The sequence below is a fragment of the Euprymna scolopes genome, chromosome 2 (genome assembly GCF_053919585.1).
Source record: "Euprymna scolopes isolate OS-2025 chromosome 2, ASM5391958v1, whole genome shotgun sequence".
NCBI lineage: Eukaryota > Metazoa > Mollusca > Cephalopoda > Sepiida > Sepiolidae > Euprymna > Euprymna scolopes.
In genome coordinates this window covers 203782698-203810691 of record NC_136483.1, presented here as the reverse complement: position 1 = coordinate 203810691, position 27994 = coordinate 203782698, and the positions used below count along the sequence as shown (strand labels likewise).

General features: G+C 34.5%; 1 protein-coding gene across 1 annotated transcript; it reads right to left on the bottom strand.

The window, feature by feature from the left end:
- Window positions 1–54: 54 nt before the first annotated feature.
- LOC145302339 (proteasome subunit beta type-4-like) lies at window positions 55–27607 on the bottom strand. Its single transcript, XM_080144648.1, has 7 exons — window positions 27415–27607; window positions 17457–17663; window positions 16022–16168; window positions 14985–15066; window positions 12288–12404; window positions 11452–11540; window positions 55–198 (listed from the first exon to the last, which is right to left on the bottom strand). Exons 1-7 carry the CDS (start codon window positions 27543–27545, stop codon window positions 180–182), a joined length of 792 nt encoding a protein of 263 aa, XP_080000774.1. The 5' UTR covers window positions 27546–27607; the 3' UTR covers window positions 55–179.
- Window positions 27608–27994: the final 387 nt, after the last annotated feature.

Sequence of the window (27994 nt, the reverse complement as noted above, 5' to 3'; positions counted from 1 at the left end):
GAACATTTGAATCATTGTTATTCAGAAACAATAGAAGAAAAACATGAAAAAGGATTTGAATGTATTTTTCTAAATCATTTTTGTTTATTATGATGGAAAAGTTTTACAGAGAAAAAGAACATCGAACAATGTGTGATTTTTTTTCTTCCTATATTTTAGGTTGATTTTCTTCCTATATTTTAGGTTGATTCACTGCAGCTGAAAAAAAAAAAAAAATTACTTTATTTAAAAATCTTCTTTACAAGAAATTTTAGTTTACTAGCACATAAGGGGAGGTAATTCAAGAAGGATTCTTTTAAAAAAAAATAAAATAAAAAGTTGTCTATTAATAAAATTATTTTTCAATTTTGGGGTTTTAAAAAAAATGTATGACCAAAATTATGCCCAACTGATTGCTCCTGCTGTTTGTCATATAGAAACAATGTGTAAAGTTGCTTGAATCAGGAGGAGCCAAATCAGACATTTTGGTCGTGCTGAATTTTAAATCATACATAAGGAGCTTTACTAAAAATGTACAACTAAATGATGTACGATTATTTACTCTTGCTGCTGATTTGCTATTAAAGCAACTTCGACAGGAACGAACTACTGGGTTTGTCAGCACAAAATATTGGAAAACTGTTATATTATTAAAATAAACAATAAAATGAATTTACAAGTTTCAGTCAAGTTAGGGTTATTTTTTGGTAAATATTAGGTTGGTGCAAAAATGTGTTTTTTTTTTTAAATTCAACTTCATGTCAAAAACTGACATTATTTTTGCACCAACCTAATATATTTTTAGATTAATATAAAATATATTTACAAAAAATAAATTATTTTTTAAAAATAGTCTCTCTCAAGACAAAAAGTAAATAGATACATAAGTATTTATTTAATGAACTCCTTAAAGCCTGAAACAATTTTTTTTTTCGAATTCTATGTACCACATTTAGTCGTGCCAGATTTTGGTCGTACATAAGGAACTTTACTAAAAATGTACAACTAAATGATGTACGACTATTTGCTCCTGCTGCTGATTTGCTATTAAAGCAACTTCGACACAAACGAACTATACTGGGTTTGTCAGCGCAAAATATTGTAAAAATCTGTTTTTGTATTACTCACACATTTCAGTCGACAGGTTATTTTTTGCAAATATATTTTTAGATTCATTATAAAAAGTATTTATAAAAAATAAATTATTTTTTAAAAATAGTCTCTCTCAAGACAAAAAGTAAATAGATACATAAGTATTTATTTAATGAACTCCTTAAAGACTGAAACAATTTTTTTCGAATTCTATGTACCACTTTGTTTTGTTTTTTTCATTAAAAATCTTTGTAAAAAAAAGTTTATTTTTATAGATTAGTCCTGCCTTGATTTTACTTATTATGTACGACTAAAAATTAAACATGATTTTATGTATGTGTAATTGAATCCTAAAAGACTGAGACAGGACCAAACTCAAAGAAAACCAACCTGCCTCCTCCTCCCTTGAGGCTTGCATTTACTAATATCCGCGGGCTTAGAACTAACTTAGATGATGTTGAGTCATTTCTCCTTGTAAACACCCCGGATATCTTAGCATTAAGTGAAACTAACCTTCACTCCTCCATTCCCTCTAACCACTTTAACATGCCTGGTTATCTCCTACTCTACCGTAAGGACTCGGACAGACATATGCATGGACTTGGAGTCTATATTCGAAACACCCTCCCCCTAACTAGAGAAATAACCAGGATTAGGGACAAACAAATTCAACTTGCCTCCTCCCTTGAGGCTCTCATTCACAAATATCCGTGGGCTTAGAACTAACTTAGCTGATGTTGAAGCATTTCTCTTAACAAATACCCCGGATATCTTAGCACTAAGTGAGACTAACCTACACTCCTCCATTCCCTCTAACCACTTTAATATGCCTGGATATCTCCCACTCTGCCGTAAGGACTGACAGACATATGCACGGACTTGGAGTTTACATTCGTAATACCCTTCCCTTGACTAGAGAAACAAACCTAGAAACAGATGATCAAGCCTTTATGTGCTTTAGACTAAACGTGCAACACAGTATTAGCTACTATTATTTTCTCTACCGCTCTCCCTCGACTCAGGACTGCTCCATAATAAACAAAGTATCTGACAGCATAGACACGGCACTGTCCCTCGACACTAGCGCACAAATACATGTGTTTGGTGACTTTAATGTCCACCACAAAAACTGGCTTGGATTCTCTACTCACACAGATGCAGCGGGCAGCACAACCCATAGCTTCGCTATATCTCACTCCCTATCACAAATTGTTACGTTTCCAACCCGTTTCCCTGACCAGGAAGAACAACACGCATCACTTCTAGATCTGTTTTTGACCACAGTTCCCGATGACTGCATAACGAAGGCCCACAGCCCACTCGGGAACGCTGATCATGCAGTGATAATGGTTGAAATCGCCCTAAACTCTAGACCCAAAACTGAAGAGCCAGTGCTCAAAACAACGAGATATTATAATAAGGCTGACTGGGAAGCCATCAGGGAACTAATTAGAGATGCTCCATGGAAAAATATTTTCTCTCTCCCTGCTGAACAATGTGCAAACGAGACCACTGACTGGTTCAAAACTGCAATCGAAGCGCATGTTCCCATGCGGAAATTTTATAGTAAGCCCCACTCTCCCCAATGGTTTACGTCGACTTGTACAACTGCCATTACTCAAAAGCAGCATGCATACCGTAGGTTTAACCGACATAAGTCCAGTTCAAACAGACTGAAGTATATAGAAGCTAGAAATAACGTTAAGAAATAGCGACAGCTAAGAGAGAATTTACGGAAACCACTAAAAAGCGCATCGAAGCACAAAAACTAGGAACTCGAGACTTCTGGAAAATCTACAACAGTGTAGTAAACAATGGGCAATCAACAATTCCCCCACTAACCAACAATCACGAGGTTCTCTCCTCAGCAACCGACAAGGCTAACATGCTTGCCAGTCGGTTTGCCTCAAACTCCACACTGGACCCTTCCAACCACCCCCTACCTGACTTTCCTATGCGGACAGACGCCACACTAGACGATCTGAAAACCACCCCTGCTCAGGTGTATGCTATCATAAAAAACCTTGACACCTCAAAAGCATGTGGACCCGATCTTATCCCAGCTGTGCTATTAAAAAAGTGCTCAGCCGAAGTAGCTCCAGTTCTCTCCAAACTCTACAACAAATGTCTTAATGAAGCTTGCTTTCCGGGCTGTTGGAAAACTGCTTCTGTTGTACCAGTATTCAAGAATTCTGGCGAAAGGACAGACCCATCAAATTATCGCCCCATTAGCCTCCTCCCACTTTTTGCCAAAATATTTGAGACCATAATTAACCAAGCTCTAGTCCATCATCTTACAGATGCTAAACTACTGACTGACAAACAATATGGATTTAGACAAGCCCGTTCCACAGCAGACATCCTCACTGTGATCTCTGAACGTATATACCATTCACTGGACAAAGCGGGGGAAGGCAGAGCAGTAGCTCTAGATATATCGAAGGCTTTTGACAGGGTATGGCATGAGGGTCTCCTCAGTAAAATCAGATCATACGGTATCACTGGTAGAATACTTAACATAATTAAATCCTTCTTAGATAAGAGAAAAATCCAGGTAGTCCTCGACGGTCGCACATCTAAACAATATGATATAAATGCGGGAGTGCCTCAGGGTTCTATCCTTGGACCTCTATTGTTCCTGATATTCATAAATGACCTCCCCGACAACATTGCCTCTGAGATGGGTATATATGCTGATGACACTACACTCTATGGCAGACACGACAGGAAGACGAATGAACACATTTCTAAAGAAATGGCAGAAACACTAGAGGAAGACCTCCAATCTGTAGTGGAATGGGGACAAAAGTGGTTGGTCACGTTCAATGCTGCCAAGACTAAACTAGTTTCATTCAATAATTACAAGAAACCCTCTCTACCACCCATAGCAATGGCCAACGACTCTTTATCTGAGAGTCCATCTTTCAAACTCCTTGGCCTAACGTTCACAGGAAACATGAGTTGGAACAATTACATTGAAGGCATTGCCAGGGCCGCTGCAAGAAAGGTAGGCTCTCTCTACCGTGCTAGAAAACTACTAACACCCGAAAATATCCTGTACCTCTATAAGGCCACCATTCGCCCATGTATGGAGTATTGCTGCCACATCTGGGCTGGTGCATCTGCTACTAGTCTCTCGCTCCTTGACAAGGTTCAAAAGAGAGTCGCAAACCTGATAGGCCCTGAACTGGCATCTAAGCTTCAGCCTCTGTCCCATCGACGAAATGTTGCATCCCTCTGCCTTTTCTACAAGTATTTTAGTGGTGAATGCTCTGACGAACTGCAATCACTTGTGCCCCCACGACGCGAGCACCCTCGACAAACCCGACAGGCTACTAGATCCCACCCCCACACTGTAGAGATCCCTAGATGTAAAAGATCTTTTTACTCCAATAGTTTCTTCCCCAGAACCGCAAGACTCTGGAATTCCATTCCAGGTCACTGCTTCCCCAACAGTACTGACGTGCAGAAGTTCAAGTGTAACGTGAACCGACACCTTGCTGCCCAAATCCCTACATAGTACCCCAGTAGTTGTTTCCCCTGATAGTAGCCCCCTACACCAAAGTGGCAATTTGCCTTGTTTGGGGTGAAAATGTAATAAAAAAAAAAAATAAATAAAAATAAAACTAGAATCAGAGGGGCAGGCCTTTATGTGCTTCAGACTAAATATGCAACACAATATTAGCTACTTGTATTTTCTCTACCGCTCTCCCTCAAACCAAGACTGTACCCTAATAAACAAAGTCTCAGACAGCATAGATATAGCACTCTTCCTCGATACATGTATTTGGTGACTTCAATGTCCACCACAGTAACTGGCTAGGATTCTCAAATCACACAGACATAGCTGGTAGCGCCACATATAGCTTCTCTATATCTCATTCCCTATCTCAATTGGTTACATTTCCGACACGTTTCCCAGACCAGCACGATCAACATGCCTCACTTCTAGATCTCTTTCTGACAACGGTTCCCAATGACTGTACAACAAATGCCCACAGCCCACTCGGGAATGCTGATCACGCTGTGATAATGGTAGAAATCAGCCTAAATTCTCGCCCTAAAACTGAAGACCCACTACTCAAAACAACGAGGTATTACAAAAAGGCTGATTGGGAAGCCATCAGGGAGCTCATCAGAGATGCCCCATGGCAAAATATCTTTACTCTTCCAGCGGAACAGTGTGCAAATGAGACAACTGAATGGTTCAAAACTGCTATTGAAGCACATGTTCCCGCACGGAAATACTATAGCAAGCCCCACTCCCCCTAATGGTTTACTTCTGCGTGTGCAGCTGCCATTTGTCAAAGGCAGCATGCGTTCCGCAGATTCAACCGACATAAGTCCAGCTCAAATAAACAGAAGTTTATAGAAGCTAGAAATAATTGTAAGAGAGTGATAGACACAGCTAAGTCAGATTACTCTGAAACCACCAGAAAGCGCATCGAAGCATAGAAATTAGGAACCCGGGATTTTTGGAAAATCTACAACAGCGTAGTTAATAATGGACAGTCAATTATTCCCCCACTAACAAACAATCATGAGGTTGCTTGCACGGCAACTGACAAGGCTAATCTGCTTGCCAGTCGGTTTGCCTCAAACTCCACACTGAACTCGGTACACCACTCACTCCCTGATTTTCCTCTGCGAACAGACGCCACACTTGACGATTTGAAAATCACCCCTTCTCAGGTACATGCTATTATAAAAAACCTAGACACCTCTAAAGCATGTGGACCAGATCTCATCCCGGCTGTGCTATTAAAAAAATGCTCTGCCGAGGTTGCTCCAGTTCTCTCCAAACTTTACAATAAATGCCTTAACGAATCTTGTTTTCCCAACTGCTGGAAAACCGCCTCTGTGGTACCAGTCTTCAAGAATTCTGGTGAAAGAACTGACCCACTAAATTATCGCCCCATTAGTCTCCTCCCGCTTTTCGCCAAAATATTTGAGTCCTTAGTTAATCAAGTCCTAGTCCAGCACCTAACAGCTGCTAAACTCCTGACTGACAAACAATATGGATTCAGGCAAGCCCGTTCAACAGCAGATATCTTAACTGTAGTTTCTGAACGTATATACCGTTCATTGGATAAAACAGGGGAGGCTAGAGCGGTGGCCCTTGATATATCTAAGGCTTTTGACAGGGTATGGCACGATGGTCTTCTAAGGAAAATTAGATCATATGGAATCACTGGAAGAATTCATAACGTAATTAAATCCTTCTTAAGTAATAGAAAAATCAAAGTTGTCCTCGACGGACGTACATCCAAACAATATGACATAAATGCGGGAGTGCCTCAGGGGTCTATCCTTGGACCTCTATTGTTCCTGATATTCATAAACGACCTCCCTGATAATATTGTTTCGGAGATGGGTATATTTGCCGATGACACCACTCTCTATAACAGATATGAGGGGAAAACAAATGAACACATATCCAAGAAAATGGCAGAAACACTAGAGGATGACCTCCAATCCGTAGTGGAATGGGGACAAAAATGGTTGGTCTCATTCAATGCTGCTAAGACTAAGCTTGTTTCCTTCAATAACTACAAGAAACCTTCTCTACCACCAATAGCAATGGCCAAGAACACATTGCCTGAAAGTACTTCTTTTAAACTCCTCGGCCTAACGTTTACAGGGAATATGAACTGGAATAGATACATTGAGAGCATTGCCAAGGCTGCTGCAAGGAAGGTTGGCTCCCTCTACCGTGCTAGAAAACTACTTACGCCTGCCAGTATCCTATACCTCTATAAGGCAACCATTCGCCCATGTATGGAGTACTGTTGTCACATCTGGGCTGGTGCATCTGCTGCTTGTCTCTCGCTCCTAGACAGGGTTCAAAAAGGAGTCGCCAACCTGATAGGTCCTGAACTGTCATCTAGGCTTCAGCCTCTGTCCCATCGACGAGATGTTGCATCCCTCTGCCTGTTCTACAAATACTTTAATGGTGAATGCTCTGACGAACTGCAAACACTTGTACCTCCCCGACGTAACTACCCCCGACAAACCCGACAAGCTACTAAATCTCATCCCTTTACAGTGGAGATCCCTAGGTGCAAGAAAGCCTTTTACTCCAATAGTTTCTTCCCCAGAACTGCGGGTCTTTGGAACTCGCTTCCGGGATTCTGCTTTCCCAACTGCAATGATATGCAGAAGTTCAAGTGTAATGTTAACAAACATCTTTCTACTCTTCTCCCTTCATAATGACCCCGCTAATTAATTCCCTAATAGTAGCCCCCTGCTTCAAAGTGGCACTGTGCCTTGTTTGGGGTGAAAATTGAATAAAAAAAAAAAAAAAAAAAAAAAAAAAATTATTTGGCACACTGTATTGGAGAAAAATAATTCTCGGTCATTAAGGGTTAATTAGTCAAAGCAACTTTAAAATGTTAAAGTTTAATTAAAAAAAACAAAAAAACCCAAGCAATAGTCGATAATAATAAGTTTTTTAAAAAAATGTTTGAGAAAACTTTAAAAAATTACTTTTCTTTTTTTGTTTTTTAGAAATGAACCTGAATTGCGTCATCATAAAACAGAATTTTATGTAATATTATTTAATAAAAAAAAAAAAAGAAAATTTTTTTTAAATAATAGTTATTTGCCTCCTCACAAGGACATGTTAGACACTAATGCTTAAATTTAAAAGAGGCATACAGAATTGGAAACATTGCCCCAGTCTTTAAGGATTTCTTCTACTTTTGAGAAAGATTTGTGTTACATTGTTATTGCATTACAAAATTCAAATTTTAAAGAAAAAGGTCACTCGTAAAAAAATTAATTTGTCAAAAAAAAAACTCAGCTGAAAGTTGTGACTAAATTCGTTTTGTTTTTTATTTCAATAAAGAAATAAACTTGATTTTATTTTTTAATCTTTGTAAAAAAAATAAAAAAATTTATTAAAAATCAAAAATAAAGTGGCACACTAGGTTGAAAAAAAAAAAAAAGTCTCAGTCTCTGGGGATTTACCAAAAATAATCGCCACTGTGACAAAAATCGTTTTATTATTTATTTTAATAACATTTTTTGCACAAATGGACTCAGTAGATCGCCCATGTAAAATAAAAAAAGATGTAAGATTTTTTAATAAAAAAAAAAGTTTTCTTTATGTATAGACTCAAAAAAATATATGCCAAAAATAACCTTTCAAAATGTCTGAGTAAATTTGTTTTGTTTATTACAAGATTACAATATTTCACACTGACAGACCCAGTCGATCGCCTGTGTCAAAGTTGTTTTAATCAGCAGCAGCAATTAGTCATACATCTAGAGACATCTGAGCATCAGTTTTATTCTAACAATCAACTTATCTTTGGTGCTGCAAGCAATAAGGCTGCTGCCTTTCTTAACAGTGCCCGACACAAGTCTTATGGTTAGCAATCAGGCTAATTGGAAGATCAGATGTTGAGACTGGTGAAGTTGTAAAAGTTCTCAGACAGCTATTCTAGAGACCTCTACATCCTTCATTGTTGTGATACAGGGCGGATTCCACATATATACAATCTCACAACCATTCTCTCCAACTTACATTTAACATTGGACAGTGTAATTGAAACTTGTTGGAAACACTAAAAGGTCATCACAATTTGAGGAAACTTGTTCGTCATGATGTGCAGGATTTTAGGTTAGCCACCTGTTCTGCGTATTATACAATTAGTTTTGACAAAACTTATCTTGTTTGGAAGTTTCTTGGTTTTCATAAGATAGTTCTCCTGGGCCTTGACGGCAAATATTTGACCTTTTTAACTCTTGCACAAGGATCCGTGTTTATAATATTCTTCATAGTCAATACACCAACACCCATTTTTCGCACCAAGGTCTCCATTGCAGTACTCGGATTTTATAACCTCACCTCCATTTTTTTCTTTACAACTTAAACGAATTCCATTGTAGAAAGACAATAAGAATGCCTGCTATGATTCATCCACATTTCCATTGCAATTCTTCAACCAACATCTCACACAACCTTTGTGGGGCAATGAACTACCACAAAGATTTCTAATCTTGATGATGCGATTTTTGCAATATTCTGGCGATTTCCAGCCATCCATCCTCGACAAATCTTGGACTTACTAATATTACACAGAAACAACTACCTGTTCCACTTTACTTAAATACTTTAAATGTTTCTGAAATAATATCAAAAAATTACATTTATTCCGAACATTCTGAAAAGGTTATTTGGTTAAAATAGACAAGAAAACCTCAAATTGAATAATGACACCCACTCCATTACACAGATTTCGGATTGGTTAATTTTAATCATTACTAGTAGGTTTTAAGTGAGTTTATTAGTTGAAGATTTTTAATAGATGAAACCTGTAATACAGATTTTGCTAAATACAGGGTTGTTTAAATCCCTTGTACACTTTTGAAGATGAACAGAGGAAATTTGTAAGCGACAGTTCAGATTAAAAAATACAGCCACTATTTTAGCAAACCTAAAAAAAAAAAAACTTGCTATAAAGGGAGATAATTCTGCAAATTTTATCACTAAACATTTGTGCAAATCAAACTTCATGCAAATAAATTTTATAAACTAATGAAATTAGTAGAAACTGTAATATACCTGATGATAATGAGGATAAAAACATGGCTTCATTAAACCGCAATACTAACTCAGAGGTGATAGTCAAGAATGCCAAGATCGAGATTGAAATCCCAGAATTTTTTTGAATTTTTAAATGAAAAAATAATTATCTCCCTTTATCTGTGTTTCAAGTCTGTTAAAAGCTTATTTAGCCAAAATGTTTTCGTGAAAATGAATCAGTATGAAGGTTTCAGTCACAAGTCAGAAGAAATCGAATCATCCTGATTATCGAGAATGGAAAGTGAACAACATATTTGGTTTTACAAAATTTATTTAACAGCACAAAAAGTCAAATGCATACGAGAAAGAGAGAAATATAGAAAGAGAGAAATATAGAAAGAGAGAAATATAGAAGGACTGAATTGAAGAGATTTTTTACATTCAATCAAAGTTTGACTTTTGACCAACTGTGACTAGTATCTGGACAGAAACAATAAATTCAATTTATATAAAAGAAAATTTAAATTTATAAAAAGGCAATGCAGTGGTATAACGGATAAACAAACTGAAACAAATGAAGATATAATGGTGGAATAAGCTATGCAGATTCAACTTTTATAGATAAAAGTGACCGTGTGTGTGTCTGTGTGTGTGTGTGTGGTGAAACAGTCTCTACTAAACTACTGTTAATTTTTCGTCTCCAAACTTGAAGCTTTATGTGTATGGGATTCGGACGTGTGAAACAAATTCAATTTGGTTTTTAGTTAAAATAGTTGCTAAGGAGGTAAAAAAATTTTTTAATGGGAACTTGGCAAGTGTATGTCGACTAAACTTATTTCTATGCATGCGCAAATACACATTTTTAAAACGTTCTATATGAACTTCAATCAGTACGGAATAAGATTGGATGGAGAGCTACAGGTTTGGATTTGGATTCTAGCTGATGTCATTTTTTTTTTAACTTTTGAAATCACTGCCATATATTGGGTACAATATAATAATCAATAGAGAATTGGCTTTATAATAATAAATATAAAATTTGCATAAATTAAAATATACTTAAACATTTTATGACCAGGCAATGTCGGGCGGCCTTCTCATGCAATACATATTTCACATAAACTGTATTTTAACTTGCGTCAGCATGGTTAGATAAAGGATCTGTTTTGTAATATTTTAGAAAATATTAAAATATGTATCCGCCATCTGACCATGCTGACAAAAGTAAGAACACAAATGTAAAATATAAAAAACAAAAAAAATGCCTTGATAGGGGGGTGACCGGGAGTACAATCAAAAAAAAAAAAAAAAGTCGGGGGTTTCCAAACTCCAAGACTCCATGGAGCCCCTGAGCAGGAAAGGTTTTTCATGGAGTACTAACAATTTCCAAAATAAATATGAAAAACATTCATTTTAAATCGTAACATTAACTGGTGATTTGGGGGTTTCTTGACTTAAGGCTCATATCTCTTTCCAGTAAAAAAGATCAATAATTAAATGTCTGCAGCTATTTAATCTTTCCATACAAAGCATTTGGCTCTATTTAAAAAAGGGCTTCCAGAGCCCCTAAGCCCAAGTCACGGAGCCAACTTTAGGAAACTCCGGCTTATTCCACCATTATATCTTAATTTGCTTCAATTTGTGTCTGTTAAACCATCTGCATTGTATTGACTTTTTTTAAATTTAAACTGCCTTTATATACACACTAAACAATGCTTCAAGCAAACATTAACCTCTTAACAAATCCAATGTTGCATAAAAAATTGACTAAATAATAAAGACTACATTTATTTCATTACGATTTTTCGATAAAGGACAAAAAGTGTTGATTAAAAAACTGGAATACTCACCGCGATTGGTGCACTATACTCCAATCAGGTTTTATTGAAAGCGGACTTTCAACCACGGCTCCATCTTTTGTGACCGTGACAATTTCAAACTGGATAAAAATGAAAGAGAAACATTTTTACTTGATGACAAACGAAAAAACATTAAAAGAAAAAGAAAAATCAATACAGTTGTAAACAAGTTTTATTTGATTTAAATGTTTTTTCTTTTAATTGTTTTTAATATTTACAAGTGATTTATCAATTTATTAAAATTTAGATTTAAAATTAATTTTTTATTTGGATTCTTCTATCTACTGTTCTCATCTTGAGTGTTGCTTTTACATTTCGATTGATGTAACCTCCGACCTTCTTCAGGTGTATCTTGTTAAACTATGAATTCTGAACAGAATCATTTAATCCACTAAAGTAGCATGTTCTTGTTCCATCAGCCATGGCTGGTTAGAATTCGCAATTGTATTTTAAGCATCACCCTTACTGAGGATTAAACCTTTAACGTTAAGAACAAAAATGAAAGCATGATACCCCTCAAAATAAATAAAGATTTCATTTGAAATTCAATGTAAATTCCTGAGCTTAACAGAAAGATTCCTGAGTTTGACAAGATACACCTGAAGAAGGTCAGAGGTTACATCAACCAAAATGTTGTGAAAATAACACTCAAGATGAGAACAATAGTCCAAAGAATTTAAATACAAATAATCCTCATCTCCAAAATTTAGAAACAAATTATTTTTTTAATCTTAATTTTTATTTTTTAAGATTGAAGTTTCAGAGTTCCGACACAAATTTAGATATTTCCAATGAATGACAAGTTAAAAGTAGTCGCTTTAACTTACTCTGTTGAGAGAACGGGCATCTCTGTAATGAAGAACTTTCATACATCTCATGATAACCTCCTTCGCTTCTTCTTTAGACATGTTGGGATTCTTCTCTAAAGCATCTCGCAACATTGGCTGAAAAAAAAAAAAAAAAAGAAAAAAGAAAATCAAAATTAAGGGTTTTTTTATACAGAGAATAAAAATATTACTTATGGAGGTTGAGAGTTCAATTGTTATTACAACAACATGTGAACAATAATAAACTCTTTTCTTTTAATCTTATTCACTCCAGATAATAAATATTGCCACTTGTATATAAGGAGCTACTACAGTAGAACCCAGGGATACGGTGGCCCTAGGATACGTTTTATCAAGTTGTGATGTGGAATACAATGTTTTTCCGGCCCCTGGTTACAGTATTTGCCCAGCCTTACAGTGTTATTTATGTTATTTAATTATATACATGTATATTATATATACTGTACTGTATTTTGTTACTAATTTTTTATATGTACTGTATTAAATTTTGCTTAAGCCTCACCATACACTGATTTCACTATATGATACCATTCCCTTAATGGATTAGGTCGTATCCCGGGGTTCAACTGTATTTAAAATCATGTCGCCAGAAATGCTATGTAGGGAGTTGAGCAGCAGAATGTCTGTTTGCATTACCTTTAAATTACTGCAGATTAGTAGTCAGGAAAATAAGAAATGGGGAGAGAATTCCAAATTCTAGCAGTTTGAGGAATGAAACTGTTAAAATAGAAAATTTTCTAGCATCCAGGGAAGGGGTTGGGTTTTGCTATTTGTCAGAAGTATTTACGAAGTGCTTTCAATAAGTTTCCAGACTTTTTTCATATGGGCACTTTTATTGACAGTACACCCATAAAACTTTAGTCCCCTTCGAAGTAATCTCCTCCAGCTGCAATGCACTTGTATCGTTCCAACAACTACTGGAAAGCCCCATGGAAATCCTCTTGTGTGAGCGTGTTAATGACCTTCGTCACAGCCTCTTTCATCTCCTCAATTGTCTCATAGTAACAGTCTCTAAGGTTTTCCTTAAGCTTAGGGAAAAACCAAAAAAGTCACAGGGAACAAGGTCTGGATTATAGGGAAGATGAGGCACTGTCTTGATGCCCATCTTGGTCACGACGTCTTTCTGATCTTCTCTAAACACCTTTGGGACAAACTTTGTGCAAATCTTTCGCATCTTCAGTACCTTGTGAATAATTGTATGTACAGTTCCCACACTGACATCAAACTGTGCACTTACTGTCTCTATAGACACACGACGATCCTTATCCATGAAATTCTTTATTTGGCCAATCAATTCTGGTGTTCTGACCTCCTTACTCTAACATCTCATCCCTCACAAACTCCCTGCCTTCCTTAAATCTCTTCTGCCACTCAAAAACGGATGCTCGATTCATGCAACATGGTTCAAAAGCAGTATGAAGCATTCCATACATTTCTGTGGTATTTTTTCTAAGTTTAATAATGCATATAGTTTTTCTACTGTCTTCATGTCCAGATTCCATTTTTGCAATTTGCCAGCTGTGACAATAAGGCTTTAGTAGGATTATTCTAATTCCTACTGTAGCTGTTCATTTGAACCTGAAATTATAAAAATTGGTTAGTCATCTCATAAGATGAATAGCAATAACATACTGAATTTTCAAGAGTCTACAACAATTTTAAATGCATGTACAAAAAAGTGTGGAAATTTATTGAAGGTGCCTCGTATGTCGAGGCGGTACAAGTGCTAAGAGGTTGTCAGAGAACATTTCACTAAAGTATTTATAAAACAAACATGGGGATACAACACTGCAGTGATGAGGCAGAGGTAGGAGACTGGTTGACAGTATTGTACATATTAGAACAGAGACTTTTTTTTAGCTTTGTCTAACGGGGAGAAACTAGTGATAGATGTGCCAACCAAGATGGAGCAATAATTTTCCATACAAGAATAACAAAGCAACACTTCTACCAGATTAACCTTCTACAAATAACCTTCTGGAATTCAAAACTGAACGAACAATTCAATAGAATTCTATTTACCAGAAGGTTATCGACATTGACAAAAGACATTGGAAAAAGGGTGAAATGTTGTAAAAATAGTAACAATCAAGATAAGGAAAATTGTCGGAAACACGTAAATAACAATACATCATCTCAGAAATATTGTCAAATCAATTTTGTCTTATTTTTCTACAGAAAACTTACCATAAGTACTGATTGAACAGTTGGTAATTACAATTAGTATGTGTGAGACAAATTAATAAAATCTTTTTAATGCAACATGTAAAAATAAAAAATAATAAAAAGTTAGTCAAAATTAATAATAGAAATAGAATATAAAAATTACAAAAATATATTAATAAAAATTGTTATTGATAAATTTTTTAAATATTGATAAAGTTTTTAAAAAATTTATTGAATTTTTTAAAATTGTTATTGATAACGAGCCCACTGGAAATAAATATCAGCTACAAATAAAAAAAAAAAAAAGAAAAATTAAAAACACTGTTGATGATATGACATTACTTTTTTTCAAGGGAAATATTTGTTTTTAAATTAACAACATGGTCATTTTCGCAGTGAAATTTTACAATTTTCCTAAAGTCAGCATTCCTTCCTCTCCTCAACAACACAAGAAAAGCTATACTTGTATTAAAATATATATGGGAAAAAGAAAAAAATATGAACACTCACTCTCGCCAGATAAGAACCAAATCCGGACGAAATTGTATCAGAGGTGTAAGCAATACCAATCTTGTCTACATAACCCAAGAAGCTGAAAAAAAAAAAAAAAAAAAAAAAAAAAAAAAAAAAAAAAAAAAAAAAAAAATGGAGAATAATATTAAAATTCAAAAATAATAATCATTTTTAGAAATTAAACACAAGAAAAGCAAAAACATATCAAAAGTGTTTAAAAAGATATATAATAAAATCAAACATTTTTGCTTTCGTATGAGAAAAGCAGTGGTAGTTCATGATTCTTGGGAATGCTATTCATTTCCGAAAATTTTGAACCAATTTTTTTTTAAATCATTTTTAATATTTATCAATTTCTTCAAATCTTCAAACTTGGAATTTCTTTTACCTTATTTGGCCTCAATATCATTTTTATGAAGAATAAAATCGTATTTGAAAACAAATCAAGATTTTAAAAAATAAATATTAGATAAGTCATGACTCGTGTGGTGCATATTTGTTACATTAAATAATTTCTTAATTTCAACTTTAAAACTTTAAAGCACCATCATGCTACATTTCAGTGATGGGACAGAGGTTGGAGTTTGGCTGACAGTGCAGAACCTATTAAGTTAGCAACTCTTTTTTGAATCCTATCTAGGAGCGAGAGATTAGTGGCAGATGCACCAGCTCAGATATGACAATAATATTCCATTCATGGGTGAATAGTGGCTTTGTAAAAATACAGGATACTCTCAGGTTAAGTAACCTTCTAGCACAGTAGAGGGAGCCCACCTTCCTTGCAGCAACCTTGGCAATTTATCAATGTATTTTTTCATTCACATAATTGATTTCAACCTTGCCTCAACTAGTCCCTTTTGGAACTAGTAAAAGTTGGATTTTTTTTTTTTTTTTCTAAAAATGAGAGGATTATTTGTTAGAGCATAAAAGTATGGATGGGCAGGGGGGGGGGGGGCAGAGCATCTACAAAATAAGGAGGCATTATACATGTTATAAGAAAATGGCTTTCCAATTTTTTAAAAAAGATCACTTACGGCTTGCCATTATTTATTCCACCAACAGCGAATGTGTTCCACAAGGGATCATATTTGGATCTGCGGTTGTACATAACTCGAGTGAGCCAAGAGTACAAACTTTGGGGTGTGTAATTGAAGCCATCATCAAAGCAATTCTCATCAATTCTGAAAGTAAAACAAATTCAAATCAAAAATGAACACAAAAATTTTCATTTGGTTTATTAAAATATTGAAACAGAAAAGAAAAATCAATTTTAGCAGATTCATTTCTACCCAAACTTTCTGAAGAAAAACGTTTAAAAAAAAACAGTCCGAATTATCAAGCTTTGAAAGTATAGTATCTGTTCTGATACAACACAGTCTGTTCTGCGTTCAGTCAGTGAAAAAGTCCTTCCAGGGTGAGGTAATTTTTATTTTTGCTCTAATCCAGAGTACTTCTTTTTGGGGGAGCTGGATTCTCCCCACATTAACAAAAAAAAACAAAAACAAATGCGTCTAACTTTGCCTTTGTGGGGAGCAAAGTAAATATGAACACTCCTAATTATCAAAATAAAAAAAAATCTTTAATGATGAGAAAAACTTAAAAACAATTTTTATTTTTACAAGTGAGGCAATATTCAAATCTATTTAAAAAGTATTATTAAAAATACATCCACCTTAATTTTTTGTTGTATGATTTTCAGTCCATATGCAGATTCCCAATTGTATAAAATGCAAACTTTTCTTTTGCAACTTTTATATTCGATGGTGCATCATTATGAGGTTTACACTTTTGTGTTTATCTCTTCTGCAGAAGATTAAATACAAGGCCAAGTTTGTATTTCCGGTAGGAATGCCATATACAATCAGCTATAAACTAACAAAAACAAATACAGTCTGATAGAGGACTCCCTAAGACTGAACAGAAGCATTTCTTAGGATAACAGCAACAGAGCCATTGTCAAACAGTCCCTTTAAACCTACCACTAATCTTAAGTTCGTATGTCAAAAAAATTTTTTAAATAAAAAAACATCCGCTAATCACAAAAATCAAAAAACATTATTTACTAAACAATCTACATTATTTAGTAACTGCTCCAAACTTCTATAAATCAATTTTCTTTAAGTATTTAATTAAAAAAAAAAAAAAAATTTGTACAATTATTTTTTTGATCTTATAAAAAAGACATTCAATTTTATTTGAATCATTTAAATTATCTACAATAAAAGAAATGGGTTCTTTTGATTTTTTTTTTTTTCAGAATTCATACTCTATTATTTATTTATTTCTAATAAAACCAGTCTTTTATATTTTCACCAAGCGATGCCAGTTCACCATTCCTGATAGTTTAAAAAACAAAAAATATTGCTGTTAAATAATTGCTCTAAAAATTTATGGATACTAAACAATCTAAGGAAATAAGGAATGAGATTTTTTTTTTGTAAAAAGGAAAAGTTTTCTTCTGTTACTCACACTCTTTGTTCAATAATCGATTTGAGATACTGAAAATCGGCATAATCTCCACCAGCAGCAATGACAGTAGAATCATTCACAACTGAAACACGGGAGAGGTTCCTGTAACGAGCCAATGATCCATAGGAACCGAGAGTGTCTGCAGCCAACATGATACCATCTTTGAAAACAATTCCCAGAACAGATGTACCAGTCACTGTAGGATGCCTGAAAATAAATAAATAAAAAATGCTGATCAGACAAAAAAAAATCAAAACAGATTCAATACTTACAATTTTGAGTTAATATCTTTCAAAATTGAAAAAAAAAAAAAAAAAAAAAAAATAATTGCTGAAAAAATTCATACTTTAGTCGGCCAAAGTGTCCCAAATAACGAAAAGACTAATAGGACACACAAGTACAATTTTGGAACGTGTTTTGGGGTAGCTAAGGTTTGCCAAGACATTTATGAAGTTCGATCGGTGAGAATTCATTACTTTGGGTGTTCAAGAAAATTATCTAAAGAAAAATGAGATTCTTGTCCAGAATTCTTCCTATATGAAAAAGTGAGGGTAAAGAAAAATCTATATGATGGATGAAACCAAAATATCATATTCCAAAAATTATATAAATTGATCAAGCAGTTTTATTTTTATAAAGAAAATCATTTTTAAGTGATTAATCGGAATTCATAGGCATTACAACATAAATCTCACAAGTTTAAATTATTGTTGAGTTATCAACCTCACATTTTGTAAAAAGATTGTTTTCAAAATTGCAGACAAGACACTTGTTGTTCGGTTACTCATAAAATTTGATTTTCTAATTTAAAAATAAAATTACTTGATCAATTAACGTTACTTTTGGAATGGGATATTTTCGCTTTGTCGTGAGTATAGACATAAAATTTTTTCTTTATTTTTGTTTTTTTAATATAAAGGAAATTCTGGACAAGAACCAAAAATAATACTCAATTAAAAATGTCAGCCCCTCCCCCATTTCACGTGCGTGAGTGTATTTTCATTTTCTCTTCAATCAAACCCAAAACAATATTTGAGAAGGTCAACAGTTTGTTTGAATGTAAATTAATTGTTATAAAAATGTTAACTATTTTTTCAATGTTTACTTGATCCCTTCAAAAAATTGTTAATCATGGATCGCTTTTCCTAAATAAGAGTTGTTTTTAGTTAGCTTCAGAGAGGCACACAAATAGTTTAAACAACTAAGTATCTGGCAGGATCTCACATTCTTCACTAAATCTGATTCTATCACATATCAAATTTTATCTGTATAAGGAAGATAGTTCAAAAGTGATACTGGTGCCTTTCAATCGTCAATAGGAATTTCTTTGATACAATAGAAAACGCATGTGAAAATTGTCCCTTTGGTTTGAAAGCACAAATGAAAGGTAAAAAGTAGGTTTTACACATTCTTATAAAGACAAACATGGAAACTGAATTTAAATAGCGTTTGATTTAGGAGCACAATCTTTATAATACTCTGTATGGTATGCTTTAAAAAAAAGACTAAATGCAATTTTTGAAGGCCAAACTGCTTTAAAAAGGGCTAAATTCACGAAATTTAGCTTTAAAAAGACATCTGGAAATCTGGTAACCCTTGACAAAAATATGAGTGACCTCTCTTTGACGTAGCCTCTCATTTTTTAATATCATTATAATAATATATAATCATTGTTGTAATAGTGTGGGAAAAGAACTTTGCGGTAATTTCGATGTGCCAGTGAAATGTCACATAAAAAAGGGAACATTTGACAGAAACTGGAAGAATATTATCTGACAAGAGGTGCAAGACAAGGAGTAAATTAAAGATAGTTTTTTTGTTTTTTTTTACACAGTGATCACCACTTATCAAGGCCCGGAAGCCACTCAGGGATAAGGGTTTCTTACAATATGATTTTATGTATTGAACTATGTAGCACAATATTACTTTCTGTGTATTTATTAGTACTTATTAATTTATCACATTGGGTCAGTTCTATATTTAAAATACAATGAGCACTATTTTCATAAAAACATTAAACTTGTATTTACTGTGTATTATTGATTTCACTGTCAAAAAACTAATTTTTTGTGCTATTCAGAAAGATGTCAGCTTTATCAAAACATTTGTTGAATTTCATTCCATGGAATTTTCACAGATCCTGCAAGTCTATATAATAACCGGCTGAGGTGTTTTGTGTTCGTACATACATTATCACGAATCTCACTTTTCTTAAAAGACTAGTGAGGCTATCCGGCGTTGCCTGGGTGTTTGGAGGAGTAAAAAGAAAGTGTTAGTAGAGAGGGAGGCTCGAACCCATGACAAACCTGAAGACAGAAAAGAAAGTGAAAGAAAACGTGACATTTTACCGCGACATTACGAAGCCATAGGAAGCGAAAAGCGTTCGAATTTAGCTGACAATCAAAAAGTTGACTTGCAGAAACGAACATTGGCTGGAGGCCAGTTAAGCTTTCCGCCATTTCAATTATTTGTTTCCCCAGGAAAACCAGTTCCCCACAAAAAGAGAATGTCCAAATAAATAGCAATTGTCTGATATGAGGGTCTCCCCCCCACATTGATCAAAGCTGATTGCTTTCTGGACGTGCCGACATGAAAGGCCGGGAAGCTGTCTTCGCTTTAGTTTCGCTTTTATACGCAAAGCCGAACAAACACACGAGAGGAAGGAATAGCGTGAATTTTATAAAAGTTGATCAAAATAAATCTACAGACGACGTCTCTTTGCAAATCGTAGATATTTTAATCTAGGTAGTATATAAAAAGTTCTAAAACATAAATTTTATCACAAAAATATGGGACAAAAAAATTTCCAGGAACAGCTGGTTCACATCGAGTTGCATCATAGGAGTCGCCTCGCATGCACAAAAATTAACGTTGCTTTTAAACCTGGCCGGGGGCCAGTTAAGCTTCCCGCTTTCTGTCGTGGTATTTATTTGCTTCCCTACGAAAGCAAATTAGACACAAGGTCGTTTTTAATGTGAGGGGAAAATCAGCTACCCCAAAAAAAAAAAAAAAAAAAAAAAAAAAAAAAAGGGGGGGGGGGCACTCTGGCAGTATCGAAAAAAAAAAAAAAAAAAGTAATTGTCGCAGAATGAAGGGTTTCCCCTACATTGAAAGACTCCGACAGATGCTTTCTAGTCAATTTCACTGATATCCTTCTTGTTTATCCTTAGTATCAACTGAGGATTACTTACTGGGTGTAAAAAATGGTTAGAAGTTACGATTTCCAACCCTTGATCCGAGGAACTCCTGTAAATTAAAGGCTGGTCATTTATAGCAGTCTGGACATCAGACAACGTAGTCAAAAGGTCAAAATAAGAATAGCTGGCTCAACCAATCAGCTTATACAAACACGACTTTCCAATGAGCCTCTCCCAAACACTTCCATACCACGGAGAGTATAAAGGTATTTTAATGTGCTCTATTTCACATGTACCAAATCTTTCCTTATATGCACTGGAGGTAAAGGCTTCATGTATGACACTGCATCCTGCAACGAATGACTTCGCATTGTCACTGTAGATGTGCAAGGGTATACCGTATGTGTTGGTAAATTGCACAAATGCTGTTAGGAATGAACGGATGGACATATCCTTGACTAGCTCCAAGTTCACCACATGTACTTTTAAACAAGTGAAGACTAAAACATACATTTTTATTCTTTCTTGAGCTTGCAAAACTGATGCAAAGAAAATGGCCTCATTAAGTTTACTCAATGTAAATCTGTCTTTTTAGGGTATGAGAAAGCTATAGAGTTGAACTTCTGGCATAACGAGCACTCTGATAGAACCTTGTTCACAGCTTGTCTCCCTTGTGGTATCCAAAAACTGGACAGTCTCACCTTATTCAATGTTGTGGGTTTCCCTAAATGCCCTGCATTGCTGGTGGCAATCACGTACAATCAATCTGGTCAACTGATAGTCTTTAGACAAAATTATAGAATTATGAATCTCAAATTCATAGATCGTGCTTTTTCCGATTCTGTCTCTGGGACGAATTATCCCCTCTTTGTCTAAAAAGAGACCTAGCTTTTCCACATTTGAGGGAACGTCTCTTCCCGCAGGGCTCTGGAAATATGCCAATTCTTCCCAGAAGGACTGATTTTGCATCACCCTAATTAAATGTAGTTGGGCCACCTTAACGGAGTCCAAATTTCTCTTCTTCAGTTTATTAATGAATTCAACGACACGAGCTGTAACATTTACAAGCTGAACAATGTCAAGAACTTGTTGAATGGCACCACAGGCTCAACCTGGTTATGCACTAGACTGCAGCACACAGAGGTAACAATCCTCTTCTCGTCTGAACTCAATTTAAACCATTCTCTGACCAAGCAACTGACCAATTGCTTATCAAATGAGGTCCACTGATCCAATAATTTAAATTGTTCTTCAGTTTAGAGATAGATAAACCTCTGGTGATGTAATCAGTTGGGTTCTGATCAGAAGGGATGTATTTGTATTGTAGGTGTACCCTAAATTCCATTGTCAGTTCAGTTTCCCGTCACACAATAGCCTTCAGCTTGTTCTTGGTGAACACGTTCTTGTTGTTGGTACTCTTTGAGATCAACCATAACAGGACTATTTGAGTGTAAACTGCCACAAATATTTTTGAAGCGCACATTTGAGTAAGTCCTCAACAGTGTTGGGAGACATTTTATTACCAAGAAGGCAGCAAAACAAAGGTAAATTCTACTGAGGGAAGAGAATTCCTCATAACTCTTAGCGATAAATGTATGCTGGTCTTATAGGAGAAGATGTTTCCAACCAGATCACTCACTTCATCAGAACAAGCCACTCTGATTATCTCCTTATCTAATCGTTTCAACTCCTCCAGAAGTTGATGTTTCGACTGTGTAGTTTTAGAACTTTTGCTTCAAGGAGTTTCAACACCTCTAGTCTTTCCAGTGTGTGATCGACTAACGATTGTGTCACTCTTTTATTATCCATCAGAGATGCAAGCTGGGAAGACTCCATTCCGGTCAAGGAATTCAATTCAAAACTTGTTACCTCATTGCAACCTAGATCTTGGTAGATTGAAATGCACTAAACCTGTCAAAAGAGTGAGTCACCTATGCGACATACAACCGCTTTTAAAGGAGAAGGAAAAAAAAAAAAAAAAAAAAAGGAGGTGAGCACGTAATGAAATCACATGAACATGTCATTCATGCATGTCAACAAACTTAATAAGGCGAACTAAAGGAAGCTACGGTTTCCTCCTATCATCCCATTAAATTGTAGAAAATAAATACCCACCTGCCACAGCGGTGGGTATTTATTTTCTACAATTTAAAGAAATGTAAAGAAGAAGTAATTCTTTTTTAATCAACCGTATCCACTTCTGGTAGCTTGATTCTTCCAAACACTGATTTTGGAGATCACCAAAAGTTGTTGAAATTGTCATGTTCCGACGAGTCTGCTTTGCCTCGTTCCGTTTTACTCAATCTTGGGTTTTGATTGCAAGGTCAACGCTGCTTCATGCCTACAAAATTGTTGATGACATCCATCTTGATTCTTACACAATTAAAATTAGACACCGCCAAAAATGGCCGAAAAATCAAGTTGTTGCTTTTTAAAACGAAATTACATTTATTAAAATCCATTATTTCTGAGTAACTTTTTTTTTCCAGAAAGATAAAATCCTAAATTTTATCATATAGAAAGCAAAATAATGTAAAACTTTTTTTATTTTTAATTAAATTTGAAATGTTAAATTTTCCCCAATTGACATTTTTTGTCTTGCACAAAAAAAACGTATATAAGTAGTTTAAAAAAAAAAAAAAAAAAGAAAAAAAAAAAGAAAAAAAAAAAGAAAAAAGGTTTTTGAAAGAATTAATTTGTTTATTTCTTGTCTAAGATTTAGGGTGATTTTCTATGAGAATATGCAAAAATATTATAATATAAGTACCTGGATTTCAAATAATCCCACTTATTCATATAGGCAACCAATTACTTCGCGTCGATTCGATACAATGTTTACATTTGTACTTGATAAAAGGCAAACTACAGAAGACCAAACAGGCCAAAGAAAAAAAAAAAATTGTTTTTCAGCGACAAAAATTTCAATGTATTATTAAGGCTGATGCTGGCCAGTACCAGGATGAGTGACCATTTGTATGAGTTTGGTTTTTAATGTGTACGAGTGTGGGGGGTCAGGCTCCCCAAAATGGGGGGGGGGACAATTTAAAGCAGGATAAAAAAAAATTATTTCCGTGCGTTTGGTCCACTGTAATCGAAAGGCGGTAAACGTTTTCAAACGGGATAAAATTAATTTATTTATCAAAGATTTTAAAATGGTTTTTCGTATAAATATTAAAAAAAATTTTTTTGTTTGGCTTAACTTTAATTATTTTACTTAACATATTCACCGAATTTCACATTTCAAAACTCAAAAGTGGAATAATTAAACACAATCGAAGTTCTGATATTCAGACGTCAAAATAAGGCATGCAAACAAGTTTTTTGGGTTTTTTTTAATCTATAATCCTGTCCCTTACAACGACACAATATGCTTTGTCCAGTTTCAGATAATTATTTTAAGCATATTTGGAACCCCCTCAAAACAAGGGGGGGGGTTACTGTAAGCAAATATATATATATATATATAAATATCGTTTACGAAAAATGAGTACATTGTTATAAAGTTCAATCTTCTCTTAATAATCGCTGCAAATTTCGTATGGATTGGATAATTACCTGATTTTGGGTAGATTTTAAAAAAGACGGTCCGTCAAAAAGTACTTCCCTTTCCCTCGATTAGAGTTCCCTGCCGAACACCCTAAAAAAAAAAAACACTGACTTCTCTCTTAGTTGCCATAGTAACTAAACGATCATGAATTTTTATCGAATTTGTTTTACTGTTTATGAATATTGAAATAAAAGACATTACTACACATTTATTAATAATATCTCACTTTTAATCACTTTTATCGACTTTTTTTTTTACTGTTTTACTGTTTATGTGTCACTTTTATCGACTTTTTCTTTTCTTTTTTAAATAGCATTTTCTTTTTAAATGACTACGTTTTAACCTTACAATTGAATAAAAAACATTAAACTTTAATTAAGCTTAGAAATACGATTTAAAATATAGCGCGGATCATAAGTGCACTAGCACCCATTTTTTTATTAATAAATGTTTAATAATTATTTTTCTTTTAATATTCATAAACAGTAAAAACGTAGTCATTTAAAAAGAAAATGCTATTTAAAAAAGAAAAGAAAAAGTCGATAAAAGTGACACATAAACAGTAAAAAAAAAAAAAAAAAGTCGATAAAAGTGATTAAAAGATTAATAAATGTGTAGTAATGTCGGGTTTGTATTACTGTACACAGATTCGAAAAAGTTGTCAAAAAACAAATATAGAACAAATAAATGTTATCAAAGGCAAGATAAGTTACTTTTCTACTTAACTGGATATATTTTTTGTGTTTTTATTCAGTGTAACAACTGTAACATGTTTATTCAGCTCGAAAAACATGCAGTGTTTACCGATGTATTGGAAAATTCAAAATGGCAGCCGACTCTCTCTCGGAGAGGGTACGTTTGGGAAAAGGTATTATAAATAATAAACTAGACAAAATACTGTTAGAAAACAACCGAATACATGTCAACTTATGTCACGGTAACATATATTGAGCGAATTTCTAACAGTATTTTGTCTAGTTTATTATTTATAATACCTTTTCCCAAACGTACCCTCTCCCAGAGAGAGTCGGCTGCCATTTTGAATTTTCCAATACATCGGTAAACACTGCATGTTTTTCGAGCTGAATAAACATGTTACACTGAATGTGAATAAAAACCCAAAAAATATATCCAGTTAGGTAGAAAAGTAACTTATCTTGCCTTTGAGAACATTTATTTGTTCTATATTTGTTTTTGGACAACTTTTTCGAATCTATGTGTACAGTAATACAAACCCGTAATGGGTTTGTATTACTGTACACATAGATTCGAAAAAGTTGTCAAAAAACAAATATATAACAAATAAATGTTATCAAAGGCAAGATAAATTACTTTTCTACCAAACTGGATATAATTTTCGTGTTTTTATTCAATTTAACATGTTTATTCAACTCGAAAAGCATACAGTGTTTACCGATATATTGGAGAATTCAAAATGGCGGCCGACTGTCTCTTTAACACGGTAAGCTCGGAAAAAGGTGTAATAAATAATAAACTAGACAAAATACTATTAAAAAACTATCGAATATATGTCAAGTTATGTCACGGTAACATATATTGAGCAAATTTCTGACAGTATTTTGTCTAGTTTATTATTTATTACACCTTTTTCCGAACTTACCGTGTTAAAGAGAGAGTCGGCCGCCATTTTGAATTTTCCAATATATCGGTAAACACTGTATGCTTTTCCAGCTGAATAAACATGTTAAATTGAATAAAAACACGAAAATTATATCCAGTTTGGTAGAAAAGTAACTTATCTTGCCTTTGATAACATTTATTTGTTATATATTTGTTTTTTGACAACTTGTTCGAATCTATGTGTACAGTAATACAAACCCCAAAGCTTTTTTCTTAGAAGTGCAGTCAAGTGCACGCCTGTGGAACTCTGTTCCGGTTGCCTGTTTCCCACCCGACTACAACCTGGATATCTTCAAGTCCAATTTGAACAAATTCCTGATGAACCGCCTCCTTAAGACAAGACACTTTATCAAATCTCCAACACTAACGTACTGTACACACAATAACCCTTATCCCCGAGTGGTTTCCGGGCCTTGATAAGTGGTGACTACCTTGTAAAAAAAAACATTTTTTTAATTACACCCCCACAACTTGGGGTGCTTTTCTTTTCTTGCTTTATTTCTTTTTCATCTAATTCATATGAGAAGGCAGTTTGCTTGTTGAAGCCGTCGTTTATGCTCGCGCGTAAACGGAAGCTGAAAAGTGGTTCAGGGGTTTGATACCATGCAAACGGTAAATTTTCCCCAAGTTTGACTATCAGATTCGTTGTCAGCGACCTCAATTACCTACAAAAAAAAAATTAGAGTGGTCGGTGTTCTGTTGTACCTACTTACAATGCCTCCCCACGGGACTGAGTTAGACACAAGGATCGTTTTTTAACGTGGAGAAAAGGTACAAAAATAAAAAATTGTCTCAGTCGTGAAGGACTGATCCTCCACCGAAAGAGAACAAGAAATGGAAGTGCGGCATCTGAACAGATACTACACTTTGATCTTGAGACCAAAAGGCCACGGTTTTTATTTATTTGCTCCCCCACCGAGCAAATTAGGCACAAGGCCGATTTTTAATGTGAGGAGTGAAGGGAGGGGGAAGGGAAAAAAGGGGACCAGCTCCCGAGAGGTGGGAAATGGGAGCTGGTTAAAGGTCAGGCACGTGGGGTTGCCCCCACATCTGGTCTTTGCTAGTCATAGCTTGCAGTATCTGCCGAAACAGATACTACATATGGTCTTTGAGAGTCATGCCCCGACTCCCGAGGGGGCCGAGAGAAAAGGCCAAGGTGTTCTGTTGTAGCGTATCTGGATATTTACCCTTTTTACTAAAAGTGTTTTAATAAAATTTAAGTCGTTTAGCAGTAAATGTAGAACCCCATCTCACTCTAAATTATGTACGTGAACCTAATCCCAATTCATGCCGTTTGCGTATAAAATTAAATTTGTAAAATGTGTTTTCAATAAGGTTCTACCTTTAAACACTAGTCTAGAAAATAAAAAAAAATTTTAAGAATTTTTTATTTGTAAAATATATTGATTTTCATTGCATTCCAACTTGTTCATGTTAAATATTCAATAAATTTCACGTAAATAAATACATTTTAAAAATAAAGAAAAATCCTGATAACGAACAAAAAAAAAGCGATTACTTTTTTTTTAACCATTTTAAACAATAATATGCTTTGTCATGCACGGAATATCCAATGTGCGGTAAAGAAATTATTGAAATAAAAACATAAAAGATAACCGAAAGTTATACATACAAGGTACGTTTGACTGCATCAGACTCGTTAGACTGTTGGGAAGTTCCAGGAAAGTTATAAAATTGTCCGGGACTTGGTCCATTTGACCATAATTCGGTGTTCCATGGATATTGTGCTGAAGGGACCGCCATTTTGTTTCAAGACTGAACCGGTGCGCCCTCTTGTGATATTACATGAAATGATTGCGAATTATCTCCCTTGGAGTTCTTAACGCGATTTCTACTTTTACTTCTTTCGCTTATCTCCCTTTATCCATCAGATTTTATAACTGATTTTTTAATCCTTCGAAATTATTATCATAAAAAACAGGTGGAGCAGAAAAATATCCTATACGAAATCCACAGCAGTCAGTGTTAGCTAAAAAATATTTTATTTTTCTAAAAATATATCAAAACAACATACATTAAAAATAATGAAACAATAACATTTTATTTTATGCAAAAAAAAAAAATAAAAAATAATAATAATAATTAAATATAATGCGATTTTTTTTTATTTGAGACTTTGTGTTGCCTATTCTGCAATGCAGAATTTCTGCATCACCGAATTTTTTTTATTATTTATTTATTATCTTTTTATT